At 45.6% G+C, this 16,571-nt stretch overlaps 1 protein-coding gene across 3 annotated transcripts in view; it reads right to left on the reverse strand.

Moving 5' to 3' along the window:
• Window positions 1-16,571, reverse strand: part of ZNRF3 (zinc and ring finger 3) — a 226,862-nt gene that overhangs the window by 16,522 nt on the left and 193,769 nt on the right. For all 3 annotated transcript variants that reach the window (XM_067539389.1, XM_067539388.1, XM_067539390.1), the window contains one exon: window positions 6,585-6,659. In XM_067539389.1, the coding sequence (XP_067395490.1) occupies window positions 6,585-6,659 (75 nt within the window). The remainder of the gene's footprint in view (window positions 1-6,584; window positions 6,660-16,571) is intronic.

Below are 16,571 nucleotides of genomic sequence, written 5' to 3' on the forward strand. Positions count from 1 at the left end.
GGCCTGCAACACCATTGAGAAGTATTCCTCCCAGTTTATGTACTCTGTGGCAAAGTGGTCAGGTGCTAGAATAGGGATACATGTGCCATCTATTGCCTCCCCACAGCTTGGTAATCCCATTGCAGCAAACCCATCCACTACGGCCCGCATGTTTCCCAAAGTCATTACCCTTCTTAGCAGAAGCCTATTGACGGCCCTGCACACTTGCGTCACAGCAGTTCCAATGGTGGATTTACCAAGTCTGAATTGATTCCCAACTGACCGGTAGCAGTCTGAGGTTGCCAGCTTCCACAAAGCGATGGCCACTTGCTTCTCCACTGTCAGAGCTGGTCTCAAGCAAGTATTCACATGCTTCAGAGCTGGGGACAGCTCTGTGCAAAGTGGCCTTTCATATTCGAAAGTTCTGCAGCCACTGCTCATCATCCCACACCTTCATAACGATGCAATCTCACCAATCTGTGCTGGTTTCCCAGGACCAGAACTGGCGCTCCACGGACTGAAGATGATGCGTGACAGCCTGCAACAAACGGGAATTGTTCCACTCTATGGCTTGTAACAGGGCGGCCTCAGTAACATCGCTATTTTCCATGCTGCGACTCCTCTCTCGCATTTTGAAAATACTGCAGGATAAGTCGTGAGGTATTTGTGATGCTCACAATGATAGTGCAGAGCTGAGCAGGCTCCATGTCTCTCTGGCAATGGTATGTGTGTGGCATAGAAAAACGGCATGAAAAAGTGTTTGTAGTTTGTTTGGAACAAGAAGGGAGAGGAAGGGAGCACGCTGCTTCATGGGAGGACAACAAGCTTCCCAAAAAGCCTCTGCGGCTAGTTGCACTGTGGGATAGCTACCCACGGTGCACTGCTTTGAACATTGACCCACGCGTGGCAAGTGGGGACGCAAGAGCCCAACGCAAGGAGCGTGGTGTGATCATGCTCCTGAGACTTCTAAAATTCTGTGGCTGAAAGTTGATTTAAAGTAAATCGACTTCTGTCTGCAGTGTAGACATACCCTTAGGATTCTGAAATAGCAGATCTGATCCTCTGTGATATGGATGTCTTCTGCAAAGTTTAAAAGCTGGTTAACTGACAGATTCCAAAAAGTAATTGTAAGCGGTGGAATTTTTAATTGGGCCAAGAACGGATCTCTGTGGAACCCCATGCTATGGAGTATCTTTATCAATGACCCGGAAGAAAATATAAAATTGCTACTGGTAAAGTTTGTAGCTGACACAAAAATCAGTGGAATAGTAAACAAAAGGCTTTTTGACAAACCCTAATTAACTGCCTGACTATTCTGGCAGAGGTGATTGCATTTTTAATTGAGACCTAGACTAAAGGCAATGCCAGAATGAGGTAATCCTTGATTCAAAGAACTGCTCCATCAAATGTCCCAGGACCAGGTTCAGCTTCTTACTGGTAATAAAAACTTCAACAGGAGGCCAGAGATCAATCACAGAATTAAAAAATCTAAAGATGTGAGGATGAGAGATTACTCTACTTTTACTAAAATATATCTTTTAAACTCCCAAGGCAGCTACATGAACATCAGTGGTGCTGAGACAGATACCTTTGATGAAGCCAAACAAAAATCATATGTTTTGGAAGGGGCTGATTTGAGGTTCAAATAGTGAAATGCCCTTGAACCATATAATTTTCCAGATATGACAGCAGATTCTGGAGATGGGAGTCTTTCTAGACTGAAGAACATCATAGAATCACAGAAATGTAGGGCTGGAAGGGACCACAAGAAGTCATCTACTTTGTCGTCCTCCCCCCAATGCTGAGACAGGATTAAGTATATCTAAATCATCCCTGACACGTGTTTGCCTAGCCTGTTCTTAAATATCTCCAACAATCCACCAATTGATTCAAGTATCCAAAGTGCAGGAGGATCACCATTTCAGGTTCCAGATCCAGGAACTTCCACTGAATTTTGGACTGGAAGATCTTCTGTGAAAGGTAGCTTGAAAGGAAAAGAAAGTAATCTGTTGTAGATATGAGAGCCTGGTCCAGCAAGGCCTGTATGGTTACCTGACTTGGTCTCATCTGATCTTCCTGGCCACTCTGGCTAGGAAAGGAAAATACACATCAAATGTCCAGACCAGATGAATGAAGGTGCATTTATCCTGCAAACTAGTGTCTCCTGGTATCTTTTTATTTTCTTGGAGGTAGAACAAATGGATGCTGGTGGGGGAATCATCATATGAAGGGAGGAGGAGGAACTCAAGAAAAGAGGAGGAAGCATTTGAGTGTGATCAACTTCATTCCCATGATACACTTCCTGTACTCTACTAGAGAACACTTGCCCTAGCAGAAATGCAGCAGTAGTGGGTTCTCCAGCACTTGATGCAGGAAGCCATGGTGAACTTTGTCACTGCTAGATCTGATAAAGATTTTCCCCCAAGCAACACTGGAACTAGAGAAGCTTCCATTTACTTATGGAAGCACCTGTGAAAAGAACTTTACCTGGAATAATGCAAATCTTTGAAAGTGTGTGACCCTTTTATCCTTTACTCTGCATTTGCAGAATCAAATCAGGGCCTAAATCCCAGGAGGGGAAAACCTGGAGGATAACCTTATAGTATGGCTGCAGGAGGCCAGCAGGTGCTTGAACACCACTCAGGAGGAATTCTAGGTCAACTATACACATTGGATCCATTCTCAGGAAGAGAGAGAAAAGAAGATGAACACGCTAGGGCAGGTCTACATTAAAATGGTAGCACCTTCAGTGAAGATGCTACTACACTGACGGGAGCGCTTCTTCCATCGGCATACTTAATCCACCTCTGCAAGAGGCAGTAGCTGTGTTGACAGGAGAAGCTCTCCAGTTGACAGCGCTGTCTAAACCAGGGATTAGATCGGTATCACTGTGTAAGACAGAGGTGTGGATTTTTCACACCACTGAGCAACGTAATTCTACTGATGTAAAATTTATAATGTAGACCTGACCTAAGTCATTACAAGTACACGTGGCAGGCCTGCTGATATGATTATAGCAGAAAACTGCCAAGAAAAAAACATATCAGGGACTTAATGGGAAATGCCTTAACCTCTGTGACTCAAGTGGAGCTGCTCTATAATAATTTATGAATACTGTATGTTGACCTAGTCACTGAGATGCTTACTGCATGAATATACTGGTTTAGTTTAATAGGACTCAGGCTAAGTCAATGGGAAACACTCAAGGGTTAAAAGGCAATGCCCTCCTGACTCCAGCCATCTTACAGAATGGCTTGGACAAGCAGGGCAAAAGCCCAGGATTGACAAGAACAGCAGCATTCTGGCTGGGTTCAAAGGACAAGTCTTCAGAGAGGAGGTGGTTGTTGAGTAGCTCTTCAGAGGAACCGGACTGAGACACAGGGCCCCACCTGGGAGAATATGAAGAAGCTAGGCCTACCTAGGTCACCATCAGAGAATGGAAGGGCATTAGGTAAGATAGACATGCATGACTTTTGTTTTAAAATCCCTTTTCTCTAAGTGCTTTATTTCTACTGATAAAATAAACAATACTTGTGTCCTAAGAAGGCTCCATATAACACTGGTCACAGATTCCCACGGGAAGAACCATTGGCATCCAAACTTACTCTCACCTACTGGATAAGAAAGATTGATACCCAGAGTACTATAGCACAGGGCCCAGCTGGAGTATGGGAGAACTGCAGAATGCCACCCTGAGATAGGTAAAGGCACAAAGGCTGATCAGAAAGGGGACAGAGGTGCAGCTAGCCCTGTAACTGCTACATACTTATTTTCCCTTCAAAGGAAATTTTTTGGGCCTGACTGACCCTGGAAATCGTCCCCTAGGAATTCAAGTACTCTGTTGAATTTAAAGATGAGGGAACAAAATCTATAATATTGATTCTTAACCTGGAGGCCATGACCCTCAGAGAGCCTCAAACAGGTCAAGAAGTTATAGCCATCCTACATTTCTTAATGACTGGATAGGAGGAGGTCCCAACACTTTTTTTCTGTTATAACAAGGGGTCATAGTCCAGATAGGTCGGGGTTCCCAACCTATTCCATGATCACCAGCCTAGAGACAGAGAAAAACATTCAAGTCACAGAACTCACAGGTTACAGAGAATACTTGCTATCCTTGAGGGATGATGAGCAGGAAAAAGTTTAGTCTCAGAAACTATGACTTCTGCTCCTTGGTACAAAAACAAACTGTCCTCAGGCATAAAAAGCTTGCTACGGTCAATGACTTCACCAAACAGTTTTTAGATATCCAACAAAGCCTGGGATAGGAGAGCTCTGCAGGCGATCACCACCTCCCATGACAGCAATCACGTTTCCTACCTATAGTAATACCAAGGAGAATGAAAACCTGGACTTCTTACATTTTGTCCACATCTTTCTTCTCTGGACTTTCTACAATTTGTCTACATCGTTCCTGACATGCGACACTCAGAACTGGACACAATACTCCAACTGAGTCCTAATCAGCGTGGAGCAGAGCGGAAGAATTACTTCTCATGTTTTGCTTACGAACACTCCTGCTAATTCATCCAAGAATGGCATTTGCTTTTTTTGTAACAGTGTTACACTGTTGACTCATATTTAGCTTGCGATCCACCATGACCCCCAGATCCCTTTCCGCACTACTCGTTTCTAGACAGTCATTTCCATTTTGTACGTGTGCAACTGATTGTTCCTTCTTAGGTGCAGCACTTTGCATTTGTCCTTATTAAATTTCATCCTATTTACTTCAGAACATTTCTCCAGTTTGTACAGATCATTTTGAAATTTAATCCCATGCTCCAAAGCAATTGCAACCCCCCCCCCTCTCAGTTTGGTATCATCCACAAACTTTATAAGTGTACTCTTTATGCCATTAGCTAAATTGTTGATGAAGATACTGAACAGAACCAGACCCCAAACTGATCCCTGCGGGACCTCACTTGATATGCCCTTCCAGCTTGACTGTGAACCACTGATAAATGCTCTCTGGGAACGGTTTTCCAACCAGCTATGCACCCACCTTATAGTAGCTCCATCTAGGTTGTATTTCCCTAGTTTGTTTATGAGACGATCATGCGAGACAGTATCAAAAGCTTTACTAAAGTCAAAATACCATATCTACCTCTTCCCTGCATCCACAAGGCTTATTACCCTATCAAAGAGTGCTATTAGGTTGGTTTGACACAAATCGATGCTGACTGTTACTTATCTTATTATCTTCTAGTTCTATGCAAATTGATTCATTATTTATTTGCTCCATTATCTTTCTGGGTACCGAAGTTAAGCTGACTGGTCTCTAATTATCCAGGTTGTCCTTATTCCCCTTTTCATACATTAGCACCGTATCTGCCATTTTCCAGTCCTCCGGAATCTCTCCCATCTTCCATGACACATATTTCTACCAGGCTTTTTGCACTCACTGCATCTTCCTAAGAGATTAGAACTGAAAAGGCATGGTTTATATAGGGAGAGCAGTTTAGGCACCAACATTCTGAGCGTTTCACTTGCTTCCTTAGCCAGTCAGTCTCCACACTAGAGGATTCCTTCCATGTGTGAAAAATCAAGAATTACTCATGCAAGTAAATGTTGCAGGATAGGGGCCTTAAGTTACACTCAAGTGCATCTATTTTAAGAGCGTACACCTCCACTTGCAGATAATCTTGTATACTTGCTCTGTACTCAATTTTCAAACAGATGTTTCTTCCAGAATTGAAGCCAGTTCTTTCAAACCTAATCATACAGGCTTTCATCCATGGGGAGTACACTGGCCCAATTTAAACTTTCATACTTCAGCTATTTTTGTTGTAGCCCTGTTCAAAAAGGCATAGCTAGAATTCTTTTCCACACTTGTAAAAGTATTTTTCCTGCTCCCATAACTCAGAACTGGCTGAAGGGATTTTGCTCACAACTTCCCACAAAAACACAGCTCCACCCTCCCAAAGTGGAAAAAAAAAGCGACACACACAAAACCAATTCCTCCAGCAAGAGACAAAGCCTGGAAAATGTCAGCCCAGTAAGTGGATGTTTCAGCAAGGAGTGTGAGAAAATAGGGGTGTAGAACAGAAAACATCTTTAAACTGGAACTGTAGTGGCAGCTGCTCATGGACACTACACTGACGCATCTCATCCACCCTGTGCACCAAACTTTCTGCTTTGAGGAGATGAGGGGGCTGAAGGGAGCATCCTGCACAACAGAACAATGGACAATGTCTTAAAAAAGGGAGTGCCAAGGCTGAGGTGATACTCAGTGCGTGTGTATGCTGGGCAAAGGGGAGCACTCAGCCCCCTCCATTCCTGGGACCTTACCCCTCCACAGGAAAAAGAATAAACAGAGATATAGCAGATTAAAAAGAAAGAAACAAGACAGACTTCTCGGGCTCCATCATTCCCCATCACCCTCCATCAGAGGCAGCCCATCCTCTCCCCCTACCTGCTTGAAGTGGGGGAGGGAAAAACCCAAACACCCTACCTTCAGAAAGGGTAACAGGAGTGTTAATTCTAGGACAGCTGTATTATGAGAGCAAAGAACAGCTCATGATTCCCCGCGTTTGGTGTACAGCAGTTGTAACAGTGAGGGTAAAGCACACAGAGACTGGGATAAGCCTGGGCTCCCTGCTTCATACCTGGTCAATGGCATCAGGATTTTCAGAAACATCAAAGATGACAGCTGTGGCTCCTCGCTGCACTGCCCGCTTTGCCTGCAATGAAAAAAAGATAGTGCCCCTTTAACACCTCCCAAAAGGGAAATGTCCACCCGGTACCCGACCTCTTCCCATCCCAGCAACCAGAGCCGGCGCTAGGCATAAGCAGACTAAGCAATTATTTAGGGACACCCTATTTGCTTTTTTAGTATGTGTTGGGCAGGAGGGGCAAAAATATTCCTGCGTAGAGCCCCAATGGCTAGCACCATCTCTGCCAGCAACAGCCTGTTCTTTCTCACTTCCATATGCCAGACAGGAAGTAAACACAATTTAAATGGTTTATTTCCATATGATCAATTCAGAGGGCAATTATAAATGCGGGGGTAACAATCTCTAGTACAAGGAGGAGCCAGCCATATCAGGGTATCTATGGTATCCTTCTCAGCCCTGCTCATGGTCCTTTTCAGCAAGTTAAAGGTCTCAGATGAGATTTAAACTTTTACAACATTTTAAAATAATTTTTAGTGCTAAAAGAATGAAGTAACCTGGAGAGAAGCCCCCTCCACAGACCATGTAGGAGGAAGTGCTCTGGGGCTCTGTAAGAAAACCTCTTCTGTAGTAGGGAAGAGGAAAAAGGGTTCATTTTGGGGGGAATAAGGGGACTCAGGGCCATTACACATGGCACCCTCTCTCTCTGCAGTCATGACAAATTCTGTTCAGTAATACTCTAAGTATTTGTGCTCCTCGACTCCTTTGAAAGGATATGTCTGCCCACTAGAGGTCAGTCTTGCTGCATGCAGGCAGCCTCTCCAATCAGGGAAGATCAATTCTATGTGATTTGTGAAGGATTTATATCAAGGGACCATAACTCAGAACTGATGTGACCAAGAGCCAGCAGGGGACAGTGGTATGTATTTAAATCCTCCAGGATAGTGAAATGGGAGCTGCAGGCACCTGGACTGAAAGGCTGACAGTTTCACTGCAGCTTCTGTCTGGAAGTGTCTGTAACCTGTGAGTTGTCAGGGTGGGTCCTGCTCTGAGCAGGAGGTGGAACTAGAGGACCTCCTGAGGTCCCTTCCAACCTTCATCTTCTAGGATTCTCTGAGAAATGCTGTCCTGTAACTTCTGTCAGCAGACAGCCCTCACTGAATCATCACAACTAGCACCACACCTCCAACTCAAGCACACATGAAGAACTGTTTTCCCCACGTTCTCCGGAAAACAATCACTATCCCAGTAACAGGGTCCTGACCCTTTGTAGAGAGACCAATCCAACAGGAAAAAAAATAGATGGTACAAACATGCCTTTTATGGAGAAATATGGAGTTTTACTACAAGAAAGAAGTTGGCTGTAAGTGTGAAGTACTAACAGGTCATTTTCTCTGCTCCATTCCCTTCTTTAGTTTCTTTTCATTTAAAATCTAATAAAGCACATCAGACAGCACCTGAGGGAAAACCAGCTTCCAGAAAGGGTCTCTGCCTCAGCCCAGCAAATATTTATCTCCTTTGAAGTCAGCACACCTGGCTAATCGCTAATAGCTGTTGGGAATGAAGAGCTAAAAGGAATCTGATCTAGTAAGCTCTTCTTCTCTGCTGCCAAGATGTGATAGTGAAGTGGCAACTCACCCAGGATTGCCCAGAAGGGGTCTCTCAGATGCCCAGCACTTGCTTATGTATTTAAGTCATGTAGACTTTAAGAAAGAATGCTCTCTAACAGGCTCCAGTGTGGCGGGGTGACAGAGCTTTTGATCTCTGGAGATTATTATACTTCCGAAGTGTGTCTGGGTTTGGCTCACTTTGCACAGAATGGTGAACAAGTAATTTTACAGTGTGGTTATCCAATAAATTACCAAAAACAAAGTTTGGTTGCTCATCACTATCTTATAGTAAAGAATCATGAAGTTAGAGGCCACTTGGATACTGAAGAAAAGAGCATCCACACAGAGGTTCAATGCAGTTTAACTAAGCCACTTTAAATTCACTCCGTTAGCTAATTTCTTGATGTCCCCATGTAGAAAAGTCCCTATTCGTAGATTCCTCTCGATAACAATTTAGTTAAAGTGAATATCCTGCAGACTTGAAAAATTTATAATTATGTGATCCTCAGCCTCATTGGGTGTAATTTTGGGCTGCTGCATCTGGACTTGTTCTCCCAACACACGCTAAAGAACAAAAACCCAGCATCTCTTGAATATTATAAACTCTTACACCTATATTTTCTGTAAATTGAAGATGACAAAGAACCACAATGCCTTCAGCTACTAGTACCTGGTTATCTATGAGGCAGCACAGTACCTTGGTGCATATTTCCAGACAGCATGTTACAATATCTACTGCATGTTGCAGCATTAGGAGCACCATTGTAAATGCAAGCTCCTCTTCCATAGACAATTAAGAGGCTCAGCAAAGCACTATGGCTAACAGGTATTTTCTAGTCTGGTTGGCATGAGGATTGGGAGACCCAAGGGACGTTACAACTACATGAAAATTAGCTGTCATACTGAAGAGGAAGCTGAAAAATGCTGTTGTGCTAACCCACAAAGCAGCATCTCTTGACAGAGGTGCTCAACAATGGGACCACACGTCTCATTATTGCTTCCACTTTGACAAGAACACGATTAGAATGGCTGGCATGCTGACTGAGGGCCCCCACCCCAGCTCCAATTTCTCTGCATAAACTTTAATGCGGTCAGCTCATTAAAGAAGATGGATCCCAAAAGAACATTACAACACTAGCTTTAATTACTAACCTTAATAGTGGCAGCAGGGGCATATGTAGCATAGGACCTCAGCCATGGTTCAAGAGATAGTAACACATTTTACATGCCCTAAGCATCGCACAGACTTCATAGATTCAAACACAGCATTACTTTGCAACTGAAGCAGAAAAGAGCAGGCCCACTGGTCCCCAAAGGATACAAATGTAGGATATTACACCAGAAAGAGATCTGGTTGTGGACAAACTAATCATGGAAACTGGGGTTAAAGAAATGTCACTACCCCTTTCTGCAGCAAACTTGCGTGGCTAGTTTCACTTCAGCCATTTACAACCAGACAATGTAGGATTTTGCTAGACCCAAGCAAAGACAGACAAGTCAACTTTACTTTTAATTCTCACTTGTCATTTATTCCCCTTTCTCCACCCTTGTTATTCCCATCTCCATAACACTGGCCACCCAAGCACAAAGCTAACAAGCATGCTGGTCAGCTACTGTTCCCTAAAGCATGAGTCAAATACATGACACAAGTAACCCTCCATCTGCCTCAAAAAATGCCCTGTTGTCAAACAAACTTCATTCCAAAGGAAACAGCCTCTTTCCCTCTCTCCCCCTCACCCTCAGGGGGAAAGGCTGAAAAGGTGAGGGGGCACACAAAGACTGGGGATTGTTCCCTTTGCCTGTGTTTAGATTCTGATCCTGAGGGTGCAAACGGACCTAATGTGTGAACTAAGCTATGATAGAGTCTGACTCATGACATCTCCACAGACACTAAAATCAAGCTTCTGACCTAATTTACAACCTAATACAACTACAAGACACAGATTATTCAGAGGGGCTCTTCGCTGAGTAAATATAAAGGAAGTATAACTCAGTTCAACAATGAGATACGAGCGCTTCCGATGTGGACATATGAGAGGGTGTTCGAACAGACGTGAATGGAGGCAGTGTGCTTTACACATACGATACACATGCATGCGCTATGGATTCCATTCCAGCATTCCACTGGGCTCCACTCTCCATAACTTAGTTACAGCTTGGCCTGACCTTCCAGGTTTCCCTGGCAAGAGATCAAAGCGTGGAAGCCACAAACACACCACAGAATGCAGTCTTTCTCCCCACCCCCACGGCTGCCTCTCCCCTTCTGTTCCCTCTCCTCCTCCTCCCCCCTTCTCAGACTAGTTTTTAAAACCACAGCACTTTGTTGAGAAGCAAGCGAGTGGGAGCAGGCTGGGGCCTGAACACAGGCATTTTCTTCATCTTATTTTCAGTTCTTTTCCCTTCGCTCCGTGAAGGTAACTCAGCAAGAGAAACCTTCAGAAACAGCCACACACCTGCACTGAAGGAGAGGGAGGAACAGGCAGTTGCATGTCTTCCACACCAACAGAGAAGAGAACTCTTTAAAGCTGTGCTGCAAAGCCTCATTGCTTCCACACACGTCCCACTCCTCAAAAACATCTTGTTGGATAATTAAAGTCATTAAACCTTTGAATGTTTCCTATCTGCAGCTTACTCCCCTACTGCTTACTGAAGATGCAATTGAAGTCTCACTTAAGAGGATCCTACATCATAAAGCACTATTTTTTATGCCAAAAGATGAGTTAATGTTTAAAGAGTACTTGCTACTCTAAAAATGTAGCAACCAAAATGTAAATCAAGAAGAAAGGTACAAGCTAAAAAGGCAGGAGGTTGGAAGAGGTTACTGCACAGAGGTTATAATACAGAGTCAAACCATTTCCTTAAGTCTCCATTCTCACACATATGACTTGGGCTAAGTTAAGTTGCAGATACATATGAATCTTTGACTGTATACTACTTTTCAAGGGCATTACAGTTAAAAACAAGGAAGGAAAGAGACGGTTACTCACCTTGTAACTGTTGTTCTTCAAGATGCATTGCTCATATCCTTTCCATTCTAGGTATGTACGTGCCCTCCTGCACGCTTACTGGAATTTTTTCCCTTCAGCAGTACCTGTACGGCTGGCTCTGGCGCCCCCTGGAGTCCCGCACACATGCCGCAGGATACGAGGTGCTGCCGGCCCTACGCCCCCTCAGTTCCTTCTTGCCACAAACTCCGACAGCGGGGACGGGTCATGGAATGGATACGAGCAACACATCTCAAACAACAACAGTTACAAGGGGAGTAACCGTCTTTTCTTCTTCGAGTGCTTGCTCGTCGATTCCATTCTAGGTGGCTCACAAGCAGTACCTTGGGGGCCTGGAGTTATACAGGGGCTGCCTGCAGCATCGCTCTGCCAAAGCTGGCGTCATCCCCTGCCTGCAGGACAACAGCATAGTGGGCCAGGAAGGTGTGCACAGATGACCAGGTGGCAGCTCTACAGATGTCCTGACCTGGCACCTGCGCCAGAAAGGCTGCCGAAGATGCTTGAGCTCTGGTGGAATGGGCTGTGACAACACCCAGAATAGGCACCCTCGCCTGCCCGTAACAAAATTTAATGCAGGAAGTTATCCAGGAGGAAGTGCACTGGGCGGAGACAGGTAAGCCCTGCATTGTATCTGCCACTGCAACAAAGAGTTGCGTCGCCTTCCGGAACAACTTAGTGCGATCAATGTAGAAAGCTAACGCTTGCCTAATGTCAAGCATGTGCCATCTCCATTCTTCCTCCAAACTATGCGGCTTGGGAGAGAATACTGGGAGAAATATATCTTGGTTACAGTGAAATTGAAACACTACCTTGGGTAGGAAAGCGGGATGAGGCCATAAGTGGACCTTGTCCTTATAGAAGATTGTACATGGTGGCTCTGAGGTAAGCGCCCTAATCTCAGAGACCCTCCTTGCTGAAGTAATTGTTACAAGGAAGGACACCTTCCAAGAGAGCAACGACCATGAAGGAGGGACCCGTAAGCCATGAGAGAACTAGGTTCAAATCCCAGGGAGGCACTGGGTCATGGACCTGAGGGTAAAGCCTCTCTACTCCTTTCAGGAACCTAACCATCATGGGATTGGGGGGGGGAATGTGTGTGCGCAGAGGACTCTCTCTCCTATCCAATGGGGAGTGAAAAGCCAAGATAGATGCCAGGTGAACCTTCAGTAAGGCCATAGCTAGGCTCTGCAGCTTGTGGTGCAATAAGTACTCCAGGATACTCTGGATCGATGATAACTCAGGCAGAATTCCATGGGACGTTGCCCAGCAGGTAAACCGCTTCCACTTGGCCAGGTAAGCAGCCCGAGTGGAAGGCTTTCTGCTACTATGCAGAATTTGCTAAGCCTGTGAAGAACGGGCCCGTTCCTCCGGGTTCAGCCATGGAGTCTCCATGCCATCAGGTGCAGGGCATCAGGTGCAGGGGGTCCAGATGCAGCAAGTGGCCTTGGTCCTGGGAGAGGAGATCGTACCACCAAGGCAACTGAAGGCATGCTGAAGCAATGCTGGCGCGGCCACGCTGGCACAACCAGGATAATGTCTACCTTGTCCCTCTTGATTTTCAGGAGGACCCTGTGCAGCAGTGGAATGGGCAGAAATGGGTACATCAGAACCCCTTTCCATTGCAAGAGAAAGGCACTGGATATTGACCCTTCCTTGATGCTGCAGAGAGAACAGAACTGTGGGCACTTCTTGTTCCATCCAGCCGCAAAGAAATCCAACTGGGGAGAGCCCCATCTCTGGAAGATGGCGACCAGTCATGGCGGGGTAAAAAGATCTGCTTAGGCAGTCTGCTGTGTCGGTCCTGATGCCCGGCAGGTGAGAGACTATCAGGTGAAAATCATGGCTCACTTCTATGTCCCACAGACACACTGATTCCCTGCAGAGGGCTGAGGAGCAGGCCCCTCCTTTCCTGTTGATGTAGTACATAGTCACATGTAAGATCGGCACCTAAGGGCCGATGACTTGCGATGCCACTTTCCCTTCGGTGAGGGCTCCCTCTCCCGGCACGGGGGAACTCTTTGGTGCCAGGGAGCGGGAGCGGCACCGGCAGGGAATGCCTGCGCGAAGATGATCATGATCAGTGCCGTCCTCCAAAGTGCGTCATTCTCAGTGCCAGGGACTGTGATCAGTGCTGAGAAGCTGGCAACCTTCAGGAGCACTCCGGAGACAGGGACTGGGAGCATCTCCTCAGGGACTGGTGCTGCGATGTCAACTCCCCATGCGGTGACCTGGCTCTCGGCGACAGGCGCCTCTGTTCAGGGGAGCAGTGCAGTCATTGCGGGGGACCTTCTCCTTCGACAGCACTGGAGGCTGAGGAGAAGGCGGTGAAGGCAGGGCCATCAGGTTTCTTGCCACCTGGAACACCTCTGGTGTTGATGGCACCGCTAGTTGGAGAGGACCCCTTCTGCTCCCTCGAGTCAGGGGTGGCTCTCTCAACAGGGTTGCACTCCTAGGCGGCGAGCCCGTCCTGCCAACCCTCAGTTGGCTGCTCTGGAACCAGTCCTGCACTTGACCCCACTTCCTTAGTGTTCAGTGCGGGGCAGCGGCCTCTCTCCACATGCTGCCTCTTCTGTTTCTTCCTCGATGGTGAGAAGGAAGAAGTCTGGTGCCAATTGGGCACTTTGCCCCGATGCTATACTTGGCACAGAGGTTCGGAGGCCAGTCTCAGTGCTACCTCCATCAGCAAGGCCTTTCTGAGCCCATTCCTATGAGCTTCCCCCAAGCACTTTGGACCACTGTAATGGGGGTCACTAAGAGGGAAGGGCTTGCCGCAGGAGATGCAGGGCTTGAAGCTCCCAGGCAAAAGTCCCAGCCAGGTCTATTCCTAACCTAACTACAAATATTAATTACTACTTTACTAACTACTAACAGGAACCAAAGCAAACAACAATTAACCAACTACTGAAGGTTGAGAAGCACTTGTGAGGCAAGCAGAGCAGTTTCAACAACCGAGGCGTAGGGCTGGCAGTGCCTCATATACCATGGCATGTGCGTGGGACTCCAGGGGGTGCCAGTGGCCCTATGGGTACTGCTGAAGGGAAAAAAATTCCAGTAACCGTGCTTGAGGGAACACACATGCCTAGAATGGAACTGACATGAGCAAGCACTCGAAGAACAGCCCCCCTTTCTTCCTCCAAAAAATTAAAACCCTCAGAAACAGAATTATGGTTGTACTTGTCAAATGAGGCACCAAACTACTTTAACTCTGCCTTGTAGAGAGGGAAGCCTCCCATGTTCCTCTATTTGCATGTGGAGTATCAAAAATGTATATCAGAACACTGGACTATGATCTGTTTATTATACATGTCTGCCATAAGAAGTGTGGTATCTGTCACCATACTAACTTTTACCCTTTTTTTAAAAAGTGCTCTAATTTAATGATTTGAGCATTTGGGAGGTTGTATATACAGATATGTTAGCACTGTGTATGACAACATTTGGGTAGTTGGCTGTCACATGGAATCATAACTCCTTTCAGGATCAAGTCATAAGCACCTGAGATGCTGACTGCTCTCTGCTCCTGGTAGGAATGGACCTTTACTGAAGAATAGAGAATGATTGACTTGAGCATGTTGTCTGTCTAATCAGGAATCTGTAACGTTCTTATGCATTTCACTAAAAATAAGACCAAACACATCACAATCATCATATGAAAAAAAATTAGGAATTCTCTATATGGCGAAGTAAGGTCATCTGGTGTTTTGCTTGACAAATGGAACCTTAATTTGCCATGTCCTGGGATTCAAACATTTTTGGGGCGGGAGGGGAAGGAAGGTTGAAAGGTAGGTTGTGTGGGTCTGTTGTTTTAACTTCAATGTTTTTGTAAGATAATACGCATTCATACAACTGGTTTGAGTTTGCAAGCCTAACTCCACCATAGCTAAGTTGTGTGTGTGGAAACTACCTTAGCATCACTAAAAAACCATTAAGACCACTGGACAGGAGCCATTTCCAGCAAACCCAAGAAAGCTGAAAAGAGGGGAGGCCCTAACCCAGGATCACAGAGCCCCTGTACTCCTACACTGGTTCTGACCCCTTAGTCATGCTCAACTCCCTGATGCTGGCTGACTTGGGTCCCCAAAAAAGGGAGTTCTGCAGAAAAGTTGATACAGCTTGCAATCTGGTATTATTTTTCCCAGGAACTTCCACAGAACTTGAATGGGGGCAATGTACATCCTCTCCCATCCTGTCAACTGTATCTCTACCCTCCCCAGCACTGATCCCAGGCCACATGGAGGGGGGGGCCCTCTGTAAGGTCCAGGTTGGAACGCTGCTGCAAAAGAAGCTGAACTCCAGCAAATGTATTAAGAGCCGTGTAATGTGGTGTATGATAATTTTCTTGCTTCATTCACATATAGCAAATGCCTTCCCATGCACCACCCTGCTTGAGTAGGGAACAGTCATGCCTCAGGATGGGGTCCAGAAGCTTGGGGACCATTTACACATCTGTCTGTGAGGTTGTTCTATACCTGCATAAATTAAGTTGACTTTACTCGATTCACTGGTCCCTAATTTTCCCCCCTTATTGACTCCTCATAATTAACTGTATGAATGCAGTCCCAGTGAGGAAGAGGAAGTCAGATCCAGGTACAGAGGAAAACCCTTAGGTCTGGTTTTCAGAGATGCCAAGTACCTACAGCCACTCTCTGCCCAGCTGCTTTTTGGCATTGTCTCACTTGTAACTGTGTTTATTGATAACAAGTTCACACAATAGGGCAAAGGTAGCAGAGAGCACCTCTGATAATCACAGGTGACATCAATCTGCCAGGCAGAAACAGCCTCCTACATTTTGCATAATTTGACTAGGAAAAGCATGGTCATTGGGAGCCTATAGAGTGGGTGCAGGTTTGTGGCCATTCACAGCACTGTAATATCATGGAATGATTCAGGCAGGATGAATAGCCTGATAAAGAAGGAAAAAATATGTATTTAAAACCTGTCTTGTAATTAGCAATAATGGCAAATCTAGCCCAGTATCCTATCTTCTGACAGTGGCCAATGGCAGGTGCTTCAGAGGAAATGAATAGACCAGGTATTCATCAAGTGATCCATCCTGTCAGACATTCCCAGCCTCTGGCAAACCGCAATCCCTGCCTATCCTGGCTAATAGCCATTGATGGACCTAGGCTGCATTCCAACATCGAACCTAACCCTTCTTTTCAGTGGCTTATGAACTGATTCAACCAATTCTATTTGGACTGAAATTTTCTCTATGCTCGGTCCTAACCTCCAAAAGATTTTTTTCTGAAAGTATAAACAAAATCAGGACAGCTATTCTGCACTGTTACAGTGTGTAAGCCCCTCTTCTCCCTAACCCACCCATTTCTACCTTTTTTCTGAGGAAATATTCCTCATAAATAAAAATA

The sequence above is a fragment of the Emydura macquarii genome, unplaced genomic scaffold (genome assembly GCF_026122565.2).
Source record: "Emydura macquarii macquarii isolate MOO-44397 ecotype Brisbane River unplaced genomic scaffold, CSIRO-AGI_Emac_v2 contig_554, whole genome shotgun sequence".
In the NCBI taxonomy this organism is placed as follows: domain Eukaryota; kingdom Metazoa; phylum Chordata; order Testudines; family Chelidae; genus Emydura; species Emydura macquarii.